This window comes from Gopherus evgoodei, chromosome 2 (assembly GCF_007399415.2).
Source record: "Gopherus evgoodei ecotype Sinaloan lineage chromosome 2, rGopEvg1_v1.p, whole genome shotgun sequence".
Classification (NCBI taxonomy): domain Eukaryota; kingdom Metazoa; phylum Chordata; order Testudines; family Testudinidae; genus Gopherus; species Gopherus evgoodei.
The window spans coordinates 29,297,131-29,314,564 of record NC_044323.1 but is presented as its reverse complement, the minus strand read 5'-3'; the positions used below and the strand labels follow the sequence as shown (position 1 = coordinate 29,314,564).

Below are 17,434 nucleotides of genomic sequence, written 5' to 3'. Positions count from 1 at the left end.
TATGGTTACATTTACCAATGTGTGACAGCACAGGGGTTTCTCGTAAAGACATTAAAAAGTGACCCATCCGTATCTGCTTTCTCTCATAGTAAGACATACATTCATCACTATGTATGTTTTGCTAGTAGGACAATTTAGATGTTTATCTGCTGTCCTCTGCACAGAAGCAGATTACATCAATTTCAGTTCATTCCTGCCTAGAGCTTTCTGAACAGATGTAGCTGTGAGAGACGTTTCAAAGTTGTCTTTTTTGCAGTGCCATTAATTCTAGAGCAGACATTCACAATAAAGGTCTGACAATTTACACAGACTGACGATAGGCCCATCCACGTGCAACCAACAGCTAACTCTAAATCCAGGGTTAGACTTAAATTGAAGAAGCCACTTTATGCCAATACCAGCTGCCAAACAGAACATACTTCGTTGTTCTCCAACGTTAATTTTGACAAAGTCATCCGAAGCACATTTAGGTTCAGCATCAGAAACCTGTACCAAAATACTGCTTTTTCTATAGATGGAGGTAGACAGATACTGGATAAATGACCCTAAGAGAACAGAAGGTTGTTCTAGTTTCCTTAGTCTGAGTGACTCCATTTTTTCCATTCTCACAAACGTTTGCTGCCAGGTTCTTTACCTTCTGCTGAGTATCAATACAAAGGCTTGATGAATGCAGCCATACATGCCTGCAAGGATCAATGATAAATACTTATCACTATCACCTCAATCACCACATATAACAGACAAAGATATCAATGCATTATCAAGGGAACCTTGCACCTGACGCGTGGTCATGTCCACACTGTAGCATGTTAGTTTGTGAATTCTTTAAACAAAGGTGGAACTTCTCCAGTTTGCTGATATTTTAGCAGGAAAGACAGTCTGAACGAATGTTGCCAACATTGCTCGCTCTTATCTTGCATCCAAAGGCATCTTGGTATTCTGAATCATGGCTAGGGAACACTGTACCATAGGCACAGTGGGAAGAACAGCCTATAATGTCCTAAATCCAAATGGTACTTTCTACAGTTGAGTGTTCTGCCATATTTTACCAACTGATACAGAGTTCAGTGTAAGGGCCCTTTCTGTTGGAAGTATCTCTGTTCTTGGTACTGTAATACCAAAGCTCTTGGGCTTTCCTGGACAGTCTCCATCTCAAATCGGATGGCTATAGCTACCATTACAACAAAAAACAGAAAGCTGGATCATCCCGAGGGAAACTGGCAGTTCTTGCCCTTCTGAACAGTAAAGAAATTTCCAACATTCCTGTTCCTTAGCAGCATTCACTTCATCCCATACAAACATCAGTTTGCTGTAATAACTAGCAGCATAGTGGCTGCACTGGCAGCAACATCTACTGTTTACAAAGAGGCCAACAATGTGATCAAGACAATGGCGTTTATGGTTCCAAGACTCAGTGCATGGGTACCAAAGCCAATGTACCCAGGTATTCCAGGATGTAGAGGACACTGACCATTACAGCTGCTAGGCCAGTGCTTCAGTGTAAAGATCAGGAACACCGTCAAAAGGTATCAGGCCTATCCTGAAGTGACCAGAAATTTTTGGTTTCTGAAGTTAAGAGCAGAGTATGGTACAAACCAAGCATGGTCTACTCTCAAAGATCAAGATGGACAGTGGTGACATCTTACTCAATAAAGCAGATTCAAGCACCTGAGGAATCAAAGCCTTGACAGAGCAGCAGAAGTAGTGCATGGGATCCAGCTAGGTGTTTTACAATGATGAGAATGACACGAGCACCTGCCTTATTGGATTTATGGCACCAATACAAAGTCTCAAATCACAAAGCCTCAAATCACTTTTAAATCTTAAGACTGGTTTTTGAAAAGGACTTGGCTAAAGAACTGTACGAAACCAGAGGAACTTTCAGGTGTGTTCACTGGATCATAGCTACTACTGTTTACATATCCCACAGTCAATCATGGGTGTTTCTGAAGAATGTCACCTGTGAATCATACCATTCTATGACAGACAAGTTAAAATTGCACTCTACACACACTTAAAAGGTTCTGGCAAAAACTATTTAAAAAAAAGGTGGAGGAGGAAGCTACACAGAGGAGACTATTTACTACTTCTAGTAAAAATGTGAGGCCTATCCTTGTTGCTAAAGAACGATTTACTAAGATTAGAACAAAGCTTGGAATGCAAATAGTACACTTGTATTAAGGCAAGTTTCAGAAGCCCAATAAAGTTCCAGTGAAGTTGAGATTAATAAACTCATCATCAACTGCACATGTTGAGACTCTCTGGACCTCAAAGTAGTACCATGAAACCCCCCATATTAACCACTGTCATATGATTATGATATGTTTTGTACAATGCATGCTGGTGAGGTCTCATTTTATATCCTGTTGGATTGTATGTACTTCATTGTATGTGAAGTTATGAATTATTGCCATATGTGTTACTGAAATATGTTGGGAGACATCCATAGCTGGCCTTTCAGTAGGAACAAAAGGAGCAACTATCACTGGCCAGACAGATGCTGCTGGCCAATCAAGAAAAATCCACTCTCTCTCAGAGGCTTCTCAGTGAGGACAGCCTAATTCTCACAGCAAGGATCATTCCAGCAGCTGAAAGAAAGTATAAAAGAGGGACAGTGATGTCATCACTTGGCCTCTCTTCCCTCATCTCAAAACCTGGAAGGTCATCTGAAAGACAAAGACTTTCCAGCCTGGGACCAATCTCCCCAGCTCAAAGGGCATCCAGCCTGTGTACTGAGAACTGTGAGCTGAATGCACGCTCTCTTAGGGTGACAGACTGATTCAAATCCTGCTTAGTCTGTTAAAGTTAAAAATAAATACACACTCTAAATTCTGTTTCTTATGTAATCAATTTTGATCTATATACCTGCTACTTATAATCAGTTAAAAATCTCTGTAATTAATAAATCTGTTTTTATATTTTACCTGAACAGTGTGTTTTTGATTGAAGTCCTTGGGGAATCTGAGCTCAGATTACAAAGGCTGGTGCATGTCCACTTTCCTTTGACAAAGTGGCGAACTAATTAATGAGCTTGCACTGTCCAAGTGAGTCTTGAGCAATGTAAGACTGTAAATTTCCAGGGTGCAAGGCTAGAGTGATTTGCTGGTGGCTCTCTCTTATGATTCATGAGTGGCTCGGGGAGCATTCATGTAATTTAGCTGGGTGTGAGACTCCACATGCTGATGGCTGAGTGATCACAGCATCTCTTTTGATCACAGGAGTTTTGCTGCTTGTCATGGGCATAGCTTTTTGAGAGAGAGTCCAGGCTGGAGAGTCAAGGGGCAACAGCAGTCCCACAGTTCCAGGTTGTACCCCACGTATTCCCCAAGGGAGGCCTGAAACCAATTATCCCAATTTTGGCACACACATGCCCAGAAGAGACAAGCCTGTCACTGACAAAGGGACACCAGTTGTCAAAACCCTGTTTAAACAAAATGTATACCCGAAAAAAAAATTTCACTGGGGTATATGCAGCAATGTCCTGACATCTCACACCGAGTTAAGAAAAACTAGTGATCAGAGGATCCCACGCCTAAGAAACTTTTTTGTTAACTATAATCAGAAACTAAGTCTCTAAATACAGACTGAAATTAGCAGATTCCCAGGCAAGAGGGATGCCACAGGCCTGCTGCTGAGCCCAAAAGTTTAGGATAACTACTGGAACTCCCAAGCTGGAGTCCTGGAGTTGGGTTCTTTGGAGAAGTGAGAATTTAAAAATATTTTTGTGCTGGTTCTAGATTGATCATTTATACAGTCTTCGTACTACTCAAGTTTGATAAAATCCATCTAAAAAAAGATGGAGAAGCACTTTCTTCTAAAATTGTTCCAGTGTCAAATCCTAATTTACCAGCATTCTCGTTCTTAAAGTATCTGCTATCCACTCAACCTAGAATGTTTGGAGGGACAAAAAGATGGGCACAATGGTAGATACTAACTGCTATTTCAAATAAGGCCCAAACAGCTTTAGGTTGCTGACAGTCAACAAATACTACCTCTTATGTACACCTAGTCACCATAGCAGAGCGTTTAGAACAAGTCCCTCAAGCTAGTATCAGGTTATTTACTCACTGGCATAGCAAGGAAGTGAAATGTAAATAAAGAAAGTCAGCACAGAGAAAGAAAATTCCCCAGGCTGGAGATCAGCTTACAGAACTAAAATGTTTCATGCAAATGAAGATCTAGTTTGGTATCACAAAATGCTTTTTTAATTAAGAAACTCTGCAACTGGTTGGTAAGGAAACAAATGGAAACATCTATATTGCCTGTATGAAACCACACCATTTTTATGTAAGCAATGAACACACACAGAAAATTGTGTGTTACCAGTGTGATGGAAGCAAAGGTAAAATTCATCCTAAAAACAGAGTAGTTCTGGAAACTTAATCAGTAAGAAAAATATTTTACCTGGGTAACAGTTTTGAAAAGTATTGAAAGAATCCAAAGGAAAGAGGATTAAGTAGATTTTTTTTTTTTTGGATGAATTCAAAACCTGACAAACATTAGAACTTCTGAAGCAGCTCAAACAGAAGAAAGTATAGAGCGGAATCTTTCTCCACCTTTTGGTTGGTAATATACCGCTAACACCTGGACTAGGACAGAACAGACCCACAGAATGAGACTTGGACACCAAGAGTGCAAGGCAGGCAGGCACTTCTCTCATCAGTAATACAGTAACTGCCTACTTTCCACCCTTAACTGCTGGTAGCACTTGAAGGATGATAAGTTTTAATTGCCTACTGCATTAACGTATTGAGAGTCAACACCTATCTCTGCTCACTTTAGGAAACAGAACTGACTGTACAACCTGCTGCTACAGTGACGTAACAGGATTTTGAAACCACTCCCCCAGGCAAATTGCAAAAATTAGCAGCTATGGAATAACTCCTCAAAAGGGCAACTCCAAGCCGAGGCTCCACAAGGGAAATCTGAGTGGCAGATATAAATTGCATTTTCTATCTTTCCCATTAACTAGGATTTGTTGTGCAAGGTACATATCACATTAATATTTGCCAATATCTGATTTAGATAATCAAATCAGAACTATTACAATTCCACATCAGAAATACATAAAGCTAAATTTCATGTTTTAACACTCAAAAAAGCCATTTAAAAGAGACAACATATGTAAGCAGTTGAAAAAACATGTTTCCTAATAACAAAAAAATTACATTACAGACATTTAGTAATTCCCTGCCCTGATTTCCTACCGATTTCTGATTGAGCTCATCACTAAGCAGCTCATACTCCTTTGCTTTGTCTTCTACTTCCTGAGATTTCTGATCATAGTTGACAGCAAGTTCCTCAAGGGCTTGTAGCACCTCTTTTACTTCTTCTTTAGAGGCATCATTTTCAGCCTGGAGGCGATTCAGCTCAGCTTGCATATTGTCTTGGTCCCGCCTGGTAGATGCTAGAAGCTACAAAAGTGATAAAAAAGAAATAACACACAAGTTGTCACTTCCATGACATTAAGAAATGCAAGTGGGAGCCCAAATGTACTGAACAGTTTCTCCTAGTGTATAAAGCCTTATTTATTTAGAATTTGTACATGGTCTACCATCACAAAATAGCAATCCCTGAACTTATCCTCAGTACAACTGTATTTTAAGAAACGGATGGTTAAACTATTTGTCAAGGATAGTAGACAAAGCTCATGTTGTATATTTCAATATCTGGTCTAACTGACAAGATCTGCATTTTTATTTACAGTTAACTATTAGTCAAAACCTGGGGGGTGGGGTAGGGAAGAGAGGGAAGGCTTGAAAACCATATAGCAGATCTTCCTGGTGAACTTTAAAGAAGTCGTTAATCATTAGTTTAATTAGAATGTTCTAAACTCCCAATTGACTTAAACGTGGCCAGTACTTCACCGTCTCTGTATTTTAATATTTCATTACTGAATAGGTACATGACCAAGCAGAATGGAGAGTTTTCAAAATATTGAAAAACCAGAGCTGAAACCATTTTCTGAAGTATGGTCAAAGTTGTATATGCTCAGGCCTTGTCTACACTACACAGTTTTGTCAACAAAAGTCAGCTTTCATCGACAAAATAGTGGAGGTGTACACACTACAATGTTCCTCCCGCTGGTTTAACATTCCTGCTATGCCGGCAAAATAAAATCACCTCAAAGAGAGGTGCAGAGCTTTTTGTGACAAAAGGCAGATCAACGCAGTGTTAGTGTAGACACTGTGCTTGCTTATGCTGCTCTAACTGGCTTCCGGGAGGTGTCCCACAATGCCCATCATGACTGCTCTAGTCAGCAGTTTGAACTCTGCCGCCCTGAAGAAACACAGGCATGCACCCCTCCCCTGTTTAAAGGATTGAGAATTTTTGTAATTCCTCTTCGCTCAGCATGGACAGTTAACACAGGAACTTTCCAGCTGACCTTGCTGGCTTTTCACAGTAGATGCACTCCTGCATGGAGTACACCAGAGCTGAAGCACTTAGAAGAGAGGAAAGTGATCAGGAACAGTCAGCATGGATTCACCAAGGGCAAGTCATGCTTGACATTCCTTGACTTTAGCAAAGCTTTTTGATACAGTCTCCCACAGTATTCTTGCCAGCAAGTTAAAGAAGTATGGGCTGGACGATTGGACTATAAGGTGGATAGAAAGCTGGCCAGATCGTCGGGCTCAACGGGTAGTGATCAATGGCTCCATGTCCAGTTGGCAGCCAGTTTCAAGAGGAGTGCCCCAGGGGTCGGTCTTGGGCCGGTTTTGTTCACTATCTTCATTAATGATCTGGAGGATGGCGTGGACTGCACTTTCAGCAAATTTGCAGATGACACTAAACTTGGAGGAGTGGTAGATACGCTGGAGAGTAGGGACAGGATACAGAGGGACCTAGACAAATTAGAGGACTGGGCCAAAAGAAACCTGATGAGGTTCAACAAGGACAAGTGCAGAGTCCTGCACTTAGGATGGAAGAATCCCATTCACTGTTACAGACTAGGGACTGAATGGCTAGGAAGCAGTTCTGTAGAAAAGGACCTGGGGTTACAGTGGATGAAAAGCTGGATATGAGTCAACAGTGTGCCCTTGTTGCCATGAAGGCTAATGGCATTCTGAGCTGTTTAAGTAGGGGCATTGCCAGCAGATCCAGGGATGTGATCATTCCCCTTTATTTGACATTGGTAAGGCCTCATCTGGAGTACTGTGTCCAGTTTTGGGCCCCACACTACAAGATGGATGTGGAAAAAATGGAAAAAGAGTCCAGCGGAGGGCAACAAAAATGATTAGGGGACTGGAGCACATGACTTATGAGGAGAGGCTGAGAACTGGGATTGTTTAGTCTGTAGAAGAGAAGAATGAGGCAGGAATTGATAGCTGCTTTCAACTGCCTGAAAAGGGGTTCCAAAGAGGATGGATCTAGACTGTTCTCAGTGGTAGCAGATGACAGAACAAGGAGTAATGGTCTCAAGTTGCAGTGGGGGAGGTTTAGGTTGGATATTAGGAAAAACTTTTACACTCAAGAGTGGTGAAACACTGGAATGAGTTACACCTAGGGAGGTAGTAGAATCTCCTTCCTTAGGAGTTTTTAAGGTCAGGCTTGACAAAGTCCTGGCTAGGATGATTTAGTTGGGAATTGGTCCTGCTTTGAGCAGGGGGTTGGACTAGATGACCTCCTGAGGTCCCTTCCAACCCTGATATTCTATGATTCCATGATTCTGTGATTCTATGTTGGATCTTCTGAGTCTGTGGGGAGAGGAGGCTGTGCAGTTGCAGCTTTGTTTCAGCCATAAGAACTTTGATACCTAGAGCCTGATTGCTAGTGGGATGCAGGAGAGGGGGCATGATATCAGCAGTGCCATGATAAAATTGATGTGCTGAAACAGACATACCAGAAGGCAAGGGAGGCCAACCGTCGCTCTGGTGCAGTGAAGACGACATGCAGCTTTTACAAGGAGCTGCACATCATCCTTGGCAGCAACCCCACTTCAACCACCAAAAACCCCCAAGGATACTTCGGGAGGACTTGAGGCAGCGGACAGCAGAGTCAAACCTAAAGATGAAGTGGTAAAGTGATAGACGAGGAAGTGGAGTTGGAGGAGGCTGTGGAACACATCACAGGATTATCCAGTGGCGTGGTAAGTCAGGGCCTCTTTTTGACTCCAGAGAGGTCCAGCCAGTCCCATTCACTCCAGCGCTGGAGTTCCTGAAGCAAGAGATGCGAGCTCCAGTAAGCGTCCATTTTGCTTTGATACAGCACAGTGAGAGGAATTGAGCTCATGTACTTTGTTATATGGTAGAGGAGGAATAAGGCACAGAAATTAACAGCGGAGAAGTTCTTTAATGTACACCAGCATGTCCCGAGAATCTGAGATAGCTATCTCTAGGAAATTTTTCTGTAGGTATTCTGCAATCCTCTGCTGAAAGCTCCTTGGCAGAGCTGCCTTGTTTCTCCCCTCACTGTAGGAAACTGCCACACCAACCGGAAATTATTTCCGCAGGGATCAGAGCAGCACACTAGCGAGCAGCATAAAGACTCTGTCTGAAGCCGCATGCATGCAGGAGATGCATCCTGCGTTACCCTTAGGAGTAAGATATTGGGTTTGATTATGCATGTAGTGACCCTCCTTGCAAACCACCCAGACCCTTTTTCCCTTCTTGCTCATTCCCCAACTCCCCCCCATCAAACTCACCACATTTGAGGCTCTCACCAAGCTGTGTGCTAGCAAAGGGACAGTGAGAAAGAGGTGTGTACAACTTTTGTGATTCATGGCTTTGAGTGAATTCACAATACTGTCTCTGTTAATTGTTTCTTTGGCTTCTGCAGATATGCCCTTGAGGATCCATTCCTCCACATCAGCAGAGCACCTCAATCAGATAAGGTTGCAAACCAGAAGGAGTAAGGAGGATATGTTTCACAAAGTGCTGCAATCAACAGATGCAGCATATAAACAAACAAGAGCATGGAGGGAGACAATTAAGATTCAGGCCGGGTAGCCTGGAAAGGACACAGGCGCAGGAGCGGATGATAAAGCTACTGGAGGGCCAGAGATGCTGAAGTCCCCTTTTAGCCTGCAATCAGAGCATATTCATGCATGACACCCCCTACAGCCAATACAGAACTTCATGCCATGTCCTCCCCAAACTCCCCCACCACATTCCTCACATGGTCCCAGTCCCTCGCAGTACCCCGTGCACTCCAAGGACTGGTTTCACAATGAAAGCTGCAGTTATATGCAGCTGAGTGAGCCGAAACCGAGAGACACTTCCTCATTACCATGTCCCATTTGACAAAATTTGTGTTTCATCCTATTATTAAACTTTAGTCTTTGAAATAAAATGAGTCTATTTGTTTCATACATGTTACTCGGTGCTAACATTTAAACACAGTGCTATTGGCAGGAGTATTTGCTCAGTACAATTAAAGCTCAGGAAGCAAGCACTAAAGGGATTGTTCAGGGTGGCAAGTAAATATTGTCTGGCAGAATGCATCACATAAAGACACGTTACAGCGAATCATTGTCAAAATGCTTCTTCAAAGCCCCCCTAATTCAAATAGCCCCCTCCCTGCTGTGCCCCTCTAATTGCCCGGATATGTAGCAGCTCCAAAACAGTAGCCAGCTGATCTACCTCAGCGCTCCATCCCAGGGAAACTTTTCTCCCTTCGCTTCGCAAATGTTATGCAGAAGATAGTCAACTGAAAATGATCAACCTGCCAAAAAGGCAGCACCAGCAATCTTTTAATTGGCAAAGTCACATTCAGTGGTCATTTGGCACCTGTTGAACCGCTCCTTGCTGCTGTCTAGGTTCCTGGTGTAAGGCTTCAAGAACCACGAGAGAGAGGGGTAGACGGGGTCTCTCAGGATCACTATGGACATTTCGATATCCCCCATTTGAATCTTCTGGTCAGGAAAGAAAGTCCCACGGTGTAGCTTTCTATATAGTCCAGTATTCCTAAAGACGTGTGCATCATGCACCTTTCCTGACCACTCCACATGGATGTCAGTGAAACAGCCTTGGTGATCCACAGTGGAGAAGTAGCCCTTCCACTTGATGTACTCCGCTGAAAGATGGTCTGGGGCCCAAATTGGGATATTTGTTCTATACATTGCCCTGCTGCAGTGAGGGAATCCCATTGCCTCACAGCCTCCACTATTTCCTGCACATTACCGAGAGTCATACTCCTTCATAGCAGGTGGTGATTAATGACCCTGCACACTTGCATCACTGCAGCTCTTACAGTGGACTTTCCAATGCCAAACTGACTCATGACTGACCAGTAGCAGTCTGGTGTTGCAAGCTTCCACACGGTGATCACCACTCGCTTTTCCACAGTGAGGACAGCTCTCATTCTGGTGTCCTTGTACTGCAGTACTAGGGTGAGCTCCGCACACAGTTCCAGGAAGGTGGATCTGTGCATCCGAAAGTTCTGCAGCCACGGCTTGTCATCCCATACTTGCATCATGATGCGATACCACCACTCAGTGCTTGTTTCCTGAGCTCAGTACTGACGGTCCACTGTGTGCAGCTGCTCCATGAATGACAGCAGCAATCTTGAATTATTTCTTTCCATGGCAGGCAGCAGGGCAGGCACCACTGGTTCACAGCTCATGAAATACTGCAGAATCAACCACATTGTGTTCATAATGTTCATCACCAAACTGGTCAGCAGTTCAGGATCCATGCTTTTAGGCAAAGATGGTGGGTGCACAATTAACAAGGGCTGTTGAAAAACAGCGCAAAATGAAGCACTCACTGTGGACACATTCCGCCAACCCAAGGAGTGTTGTGTGGACATGCACAACTGATGTAATTAAAGTTGCTTCTGATCATCGACATAACTTAAGTCCCTCCTTCCTCATCCCCAGATGAGGCAGTTGCAGTGAAGCCTATTTTGTCACCCTGGGACAATTATAAGACTCATCAGGAGTTGTTGAGGAGGATGGCTATGGCCTAGATATCCAATCTGAGGAGGTACAGGAAAAATCTCTCAAGCTGGTGGACATTTTGACATCTGTGGCTCCAGCCTGAATAGCTCTAATTTAAGTCACTATAACTCTGTAGTGCACACATGGCTTCAGACAAATACTGAAAATGAAATAAATCTATTTTCTTATATAAGAGAGCCAGGCAAGGTTGCCCACGCTTCCCTTTTGTTTTCTCTAGCAATGGAATCATTTGCATCTACAATTATAAATAATTCAGTAACTTTGTATGGAGATTAGATATTAATATTACCTAATCTAAAAATCTGTCAAAAATAACAGAAACAAAAGGATCTGGTAAAGCTTTGCTTTTTAAATAAATTATACAAAATTAAATACTTTTGGTTGGCATTACACAGCAAGAGCAGATTCATATACAGTTAATAAAAAGAAAACATTATGTCCAATACTTCCAGCAAACCTAGATAAGAGGATAACTGTATACAAATTATGATGTCACAACTCAATGACTTGGTAAAACCGAATAGTTTTGTGATCAAAATATGGTGGTGATTAAAATGAACACTACTTAAGAGGGTTTTTTCCTCCATTTCATATTCTTTCTACAGAGGAATGCAAGTATTTTGAAACTTCTTAAGAATGAGACTTCTTGATACCCATGGAAAAGGTGGGGAAGATCTACTGCGCCAAAACTCTTAATGGACACATTAAATTGGTAAAGGGGTTTGTGAATCTGTAGTTACTGACTGGCCAAAGTACATCAAACTGGGAGCTTTGGATAGACATTGAACAGTTGGATTCTGACTTTAAAACTAGAGAAGGATTATGATGTGGTAAATGAATAAACCAGTTTCTTTATATAATCATCCTACTTTCAGTTAACTGAAAAGTTAGTTATAACTTTAAGGTGTTTTTTTTTCTGCATTATCCTCTTTTTTTAATCAAATGAAAAACCCCAAATAAAATACACAATAGTGAAACTCACCTCTTCCTGATCCAACATTTGTGTCTTCAACTTTTCTACTAATTGGCTCTGCTGATTGATTTCTTCATCCTGCAATTAAAACCAGCAATCCATTGAACAGTTTGAACACACAAAAATCTCAAATACACATTAGAAAATCAGTTGTTCATCAACCTTTCCATTTTTGGAAACAAATCAAACTAAATACAATACCGATGATTCATGGATTCAAAAGTGATATGAAAAAAATACAGGCGGCTTCTAGCTTTAGATGCATTTGTAGTAATTTACCTTGAACCCAAGAGCAAAATCCTACCCCTTTGTTATGTCACAATGTCTTCTCCAAGTTCAAGAACTAGAACATGTGCCTGCTGTAACTTCCAAGTAACCTACTTAGGATGAAAATTCTCCTGACTTTAGATAAATTTATTACTTCAAGATATTTAGTACTGTAATATTATTTAAATGTTAGAGAAATGTAACCAAATGTCATATTTTGTAAAATATAATAATGGACAAAATAAGCAACATCTCTCAGCTTTTCCAAAACATATTACTCAAATGTCAGTTTAATTGCGTATTACCTCCCCGTCCCCCGATCTTTAGTATTGTATTATCACAGACATCCAACTATCAAGGAGCATTTCAACTAGTTGAATGCAGAACATTCTTCGAGACCACTCAACTCTACTCTGCCTACATCAGACTCCATTTTCATCTATTTCCTATGAGCTGCCCACTTTGCTTTGTTCTTTCTATCCTTTCAATCTCTGCCCCCACCTGTTGAAATTGACAAGGAGAATGCCAATTAGTCCCAAATGAGGTGATTGTTTCTGTTGTGTTTAATCCATGGGAACTGCAGTCAGACCATGTTATATGGATTGAGAACACCCACCATGCTCATTTGTACTAACAAATGAAGATTTGTCTGAATTAAAGATCAACTACTGTAGCTCCAAACATGCTTACTAAGAGATTTTATATTTAACAAGAACATACCTTGTCATCAAGTTGTTTGTATAATTTAGTGATTTCTTCATCACACTTTCTTCTTTCAGCATCAGTAAAATTACCAGTCACTCCGATTGTAGCAGCTGGTTTATCATTATTGATAGCAACATCCTTATCCACTGCAAAAGCTTCCAAGTTGGCTCTCTCTTTGTCAAACTGCTCATCAACTGGAACAACCTCCCCTTAATTAAAAGATTTTATAAATATGTTCTCTTATCACAGTTAGTTTAGAAATGTCTTTCAAAGCGAGGTATCCGTGAGAGGTTATATATGAGATAGTCCGTAGTTATGACAGGTACTAGTTAAATGGTAAATAAAATATACCAGAGAGTTTAAAGGCCTGTAATATACAGGAAATCAGACTTGATGAGCGAATGGTGTTTTTTGGCCTTAAATTTCACCTAGTTATTATTCCAGTTAATTACTGAGTCTAATAACTTGTATGCTTGAGTAACCACAATTTGTTTGACTAAAGCATAACTTCTAGGAAAGGATCTAGCTTTTATCTGAAAGACTGAGAATTCACGACTTCCCTTGATAGTTTAATCCAGTTGTTAAATCACCCTCATTTAAAAACTTAGGTCTTATTTCTGCTTCAGCTTCTACTTTGAATCGTGTTATGCCTTTCTCTGGTAAATTAAAGAGCTCTTTAGTATCTAGCATTTCTCCCTGTGAAGGCACTTACACCCTGTAATCAAATCACCTCTCAATCTTCTTTTTGACAAGATAAATATATTGAGCTTTAAGTCTCTTGCTGTAAGAGGAGTTCTGCGTAAGCTTGAAATCTTGACTTTCACGAACACAAATTGGTCCAATAAAATATATTATCAACCACCTTGTCCATCTCTGATAAGGCATTCTTCAAGCCCTTGAATTATTTCTACAGCTCTTTTCCACACCCACTCTAGTTTTTAGAATGTGGACACCAGAACTGTACACCGTATTCTAGAGTCAATCACACCACTACTATACACAGGTCAAATCACCTCCCAACTCCTTTCGTCCCTACTTCCTTGTTTATTCATCTAAGAATCACATTAGACTTTTCAGCCACAGCATCACACTGGGAACTCATGCTGAGTTGCTTGGCCACTATGATCCCTAGATATCATTCACAGTCCCTGCTTTTCAGGATACAGTATAGCCTGCATTCTTTGTTTCTAGATGTTTAACTTTGCATTTGGCTATATTAAAATGCATATTGTTTGAATGGTTTTACCAAGCAGTTCAATAGTGTCAATATTTAGTATATAAATATTAGTAAACAGTATCAAAGTGAGTATTCACCCACGAAAGCTCATGCTCCAATACATCTGTTAGTCTATAAGGTGCCACAGGACTCTTTGCTGCTTTTACAGTATCAAATAGTAATTACTGTTCAGTAAATACTATTTAACACTGCTATTGATACTATCAAGTCGAGTATTAATCCCTGCCCACTAGCCCTCCCATCATTCGATGATTTCCCACTGATGACTACTTTGAGATCTGTCAGTTCATCAGTTCTTAACCTATTTAATTTGTGCTTTAATATTGCATAGTGCTAATTTTTTAGACTGGTGTGAGTACTAAGTCAAACATATTATACAAGTCTAGTTCATGTATGTAATTACCTTTATCAGCCAAACTTGTAATCTCAAAGAATGTAATCGGTTTGTTTGATGAAACCATTTTGAGTAGCATTAATTATATCTTATCCTTTAATTAACAGAATCCTGTTAAAAATTAGCATTATGAAAACTATCTTGCCATCCACAGATAGTAAATTTTCCAAAACACAGCATTCCAAGTGTCCGCTTTCCATAATCCCACAAGTGCATCCCACAAAGAACATTTAACATATTAGTGCACATTTACTTTAAACAGCCACCATTCCCATACAATTTAATGTATTTAAAAAGTAAAACAGATTAATGCAGGGGTTCCCAAACTTGGTTCACAGCCTGTTCAGGGTAAGCCCCTGGTGGGCCGCGAGACAAGCCGTGAACCAAGTTTGGGAACCCCTGGTTTAATGTAATCAATATTTTCCTATAAGTTAAACACCTAACACAAATACAGTGTCTACTGAAGTAAAAATCCAGTAAATTGAAAGCTAATGCATGTCATCTCAACTGGAATGTGAAGAAATATTCTTAGCCACACGTTTCAGTTACAATTTATTTTAAAAGGAGTAAGGACTACTACAGTAGCCTCAAAGATTATATGCTATTTTAACAGCATGTTTCAAGATTATACAACCCTAGTTTTCACAGGCCATTAACGTCCCTGTAAAAGTTTGCTCCTGGTTAAAACTGTCAGCGAAGTCTTATAGTAACACAAACTGAACTGGAAAAATAGATTTGGTCAGTGTCTAAGTTATATAAGGGTAAAAAATAGTTTACAGATACTCCCCAACTTATGCACACATTCCGTTCCAGAACGCCTCGCATACGTCGAATTTTGTATAAGTATATCCGACAATTACACAACAAAAACCCACCCACCCACCACGCTTATGGAACTTTTTCTGTAAGTGTGGGTTTGAGTAAATCAGGGTTTGAGTAACCCGAGGAGCGTCTGTACCTCGTTTAGATACCTGCAACTATAGCAAACTAACTTTTTAAAATTAATTTAATAAACTCAATACATTAATTGAATCTTATTTGGAAAAGAAAAGCAATTAATAGGCCTTACCTCAGATTCACAAAATGCAATAAAAGTGTGTAAATTGAAGAGTTAACCTAGAACTTAGTATTGTTATGGTTATAACAAGCCATGAAATGAAAAGCTGAAAATGAGACTTCAGATTGACCCTACAGTTTACAATTTATCAGTTTTTGATATACCCATTTTTTAAAATGTACTTTTCAATGATTCATAGATTCCATGGGCCTATGATGATCACCTAGTCCAGGGCTGGCCAAACTTACTGACCTTCCAAGCTGCCTATGATCCTTTTCAGACGTTTGAGAGCCACAAGACACAATCTGCCCCGCAGGGCTTCTGCCCTGATGCCCTGCAACATTCTCTCTCTCTCTCCCCCTTTCCCCCTCAGCAGAAGCCTCTAGCCCCACCACCCCTCTGCAGAGCAGACGCCCCAAGCTTCCCCCACTCCCCTTTCTGGTAGGTGGAGAATAGAGGGTGAGGAGCTCCAAGAGCCACATTAACTATAAAAGAGCTTCATCTGTTTCACGAGCCACCATTTGGCCATGCCTGATCTAGTTTGACTAATTCAACCATCTTCACTAAGCTAAAATTCAAGCAACAAAAAAAGTAACCACTTCTTACCATTGCGCCATCTGTTGAGCTCATTTTCAAGCCACTGTATGGTGTTACGCAGTGTCTTGTTTTTCTCTTTTTCTTTTTCATACTTTTTTTTCCATTGTTCTGCAGTGAGTTCCACATTGACACAGACTGTGTTCTTAATAGTCTTAGCTCTAGATAGAAAGATCAAAAAATTAGCCAGGCTGTACAAGTCTGATACAGAGATTCCAGGCTGCTCACAGCTTGGTCAGACTGATTCATTAAGTAACCTATCCAACAGGCACAATATTGTGCCTGACTGTACCTTATTCTTCTTTCCACACACAAAACCTTCAATAACTGTGATAAGATAACTACATAGTACATCAAAAGCAGTGAAGTCATTAAGCAGTGAAGTCATTAAACATCCAGTCTACACTGCACTAATCAGTTCCCCTTCTAAACCACCATCTTCCTTCCAACCATCTCTAGATAAGACCCATAAGCTCGATAACCAGTGGGTGGCCTTAACTTCAATCATAAAATAATTCCAGTGCCAGACATATGCAGATTTTAATTCTGCAAATTCTACATAAATATCAACTTTAGAAGAATCACTAATGTGGACTCAACGATGTAGAATGAAGTAAGGTTTAAACTGAGAAGAGCCTGAGGTAAAGGATATGTGCCCTGACAAACTATCTGAAGGTCTCAGATTCTTTCATGTTCTCTAGTTCAGGCAAAAAGAGAAGTGACTGTAGTTCTTTGAGATGTGTCCCACTACAGTTGTCCATGTGCCCCACACACCTTCGAATGGAGATTTTCCATTGTCACTGTCTGTTGAGCCCCTGCATGTGCCACTGATATCTTCATGGCCAACACTGAAGCTGTATCAGGCTGCATGGGTGAATCTTCCTCAGTTCCTTCTCCACATCTGAGTCTCAGAAAGAAACTCCAAAGCAGAAAGGAAAGAGGGCAAGTAGTGGAGTACCCATAGGAATGCACATGTCAAAGAACTACAGTTATTGCATAGGGTAAGTAACTTTTTTTCTTTGAGTAGTATCCCTATCGGGGCTCCACTTCAGGTGACTCCAGAGCAGCGTCCCCATAAGGAGGAAGGCAATTCAGAGTTAAAAAAGTTAAAGGCAAGACCTGCAATGCCGACTGCCACATCAGATCTGGAGGCATTGACTAAGGCATAGTGTCTGGAGAAGGTACGTGCCAAAAACCATATAGCAACTCTGCAGATATCTGAAACTGGGGTGTTTTGAGTAAAGTCACAGATGCAGATTGTGACCTCACTGAATGAGATGACACGCCAGTATTCATGTTGATAGTCCCAA

General features: G+C 40.8%; 1 protein-coding gene across 1 annotated transcript in view; it reads right to left on the bottom strand.

The window, feature by feature from the left end:
• The window catches only part of KIF5B (kinesin family member 5B), a 65,600-nt gene that overhangs the window by 21,792 nt on the left and 26,374 nt on the right, over positions 1–17,434 (bottom strand). The window contains exons 11-14 of the mRNA XM_030550203.1: positions 16,137–16,285; positions 12,858–13,051; positions 11,880–11,948; positions 5,208–5,414 (exon numbers count right to left, since the gene is read on the bottom strand). Of these exons, the coding sequence (XP_030406063.1) occupies positions 5,208–5,414; positions 11,880–11,948; positions 12,858–13,051; positions 16,137–16,285 (619 nt within the window). The remainder of the gene's footprint in view (positions 1–5,207; positions 5,415–11,879; positions 11,949–12,857; positions 13,052–16,136; positions 16,286–17,434) is intronic.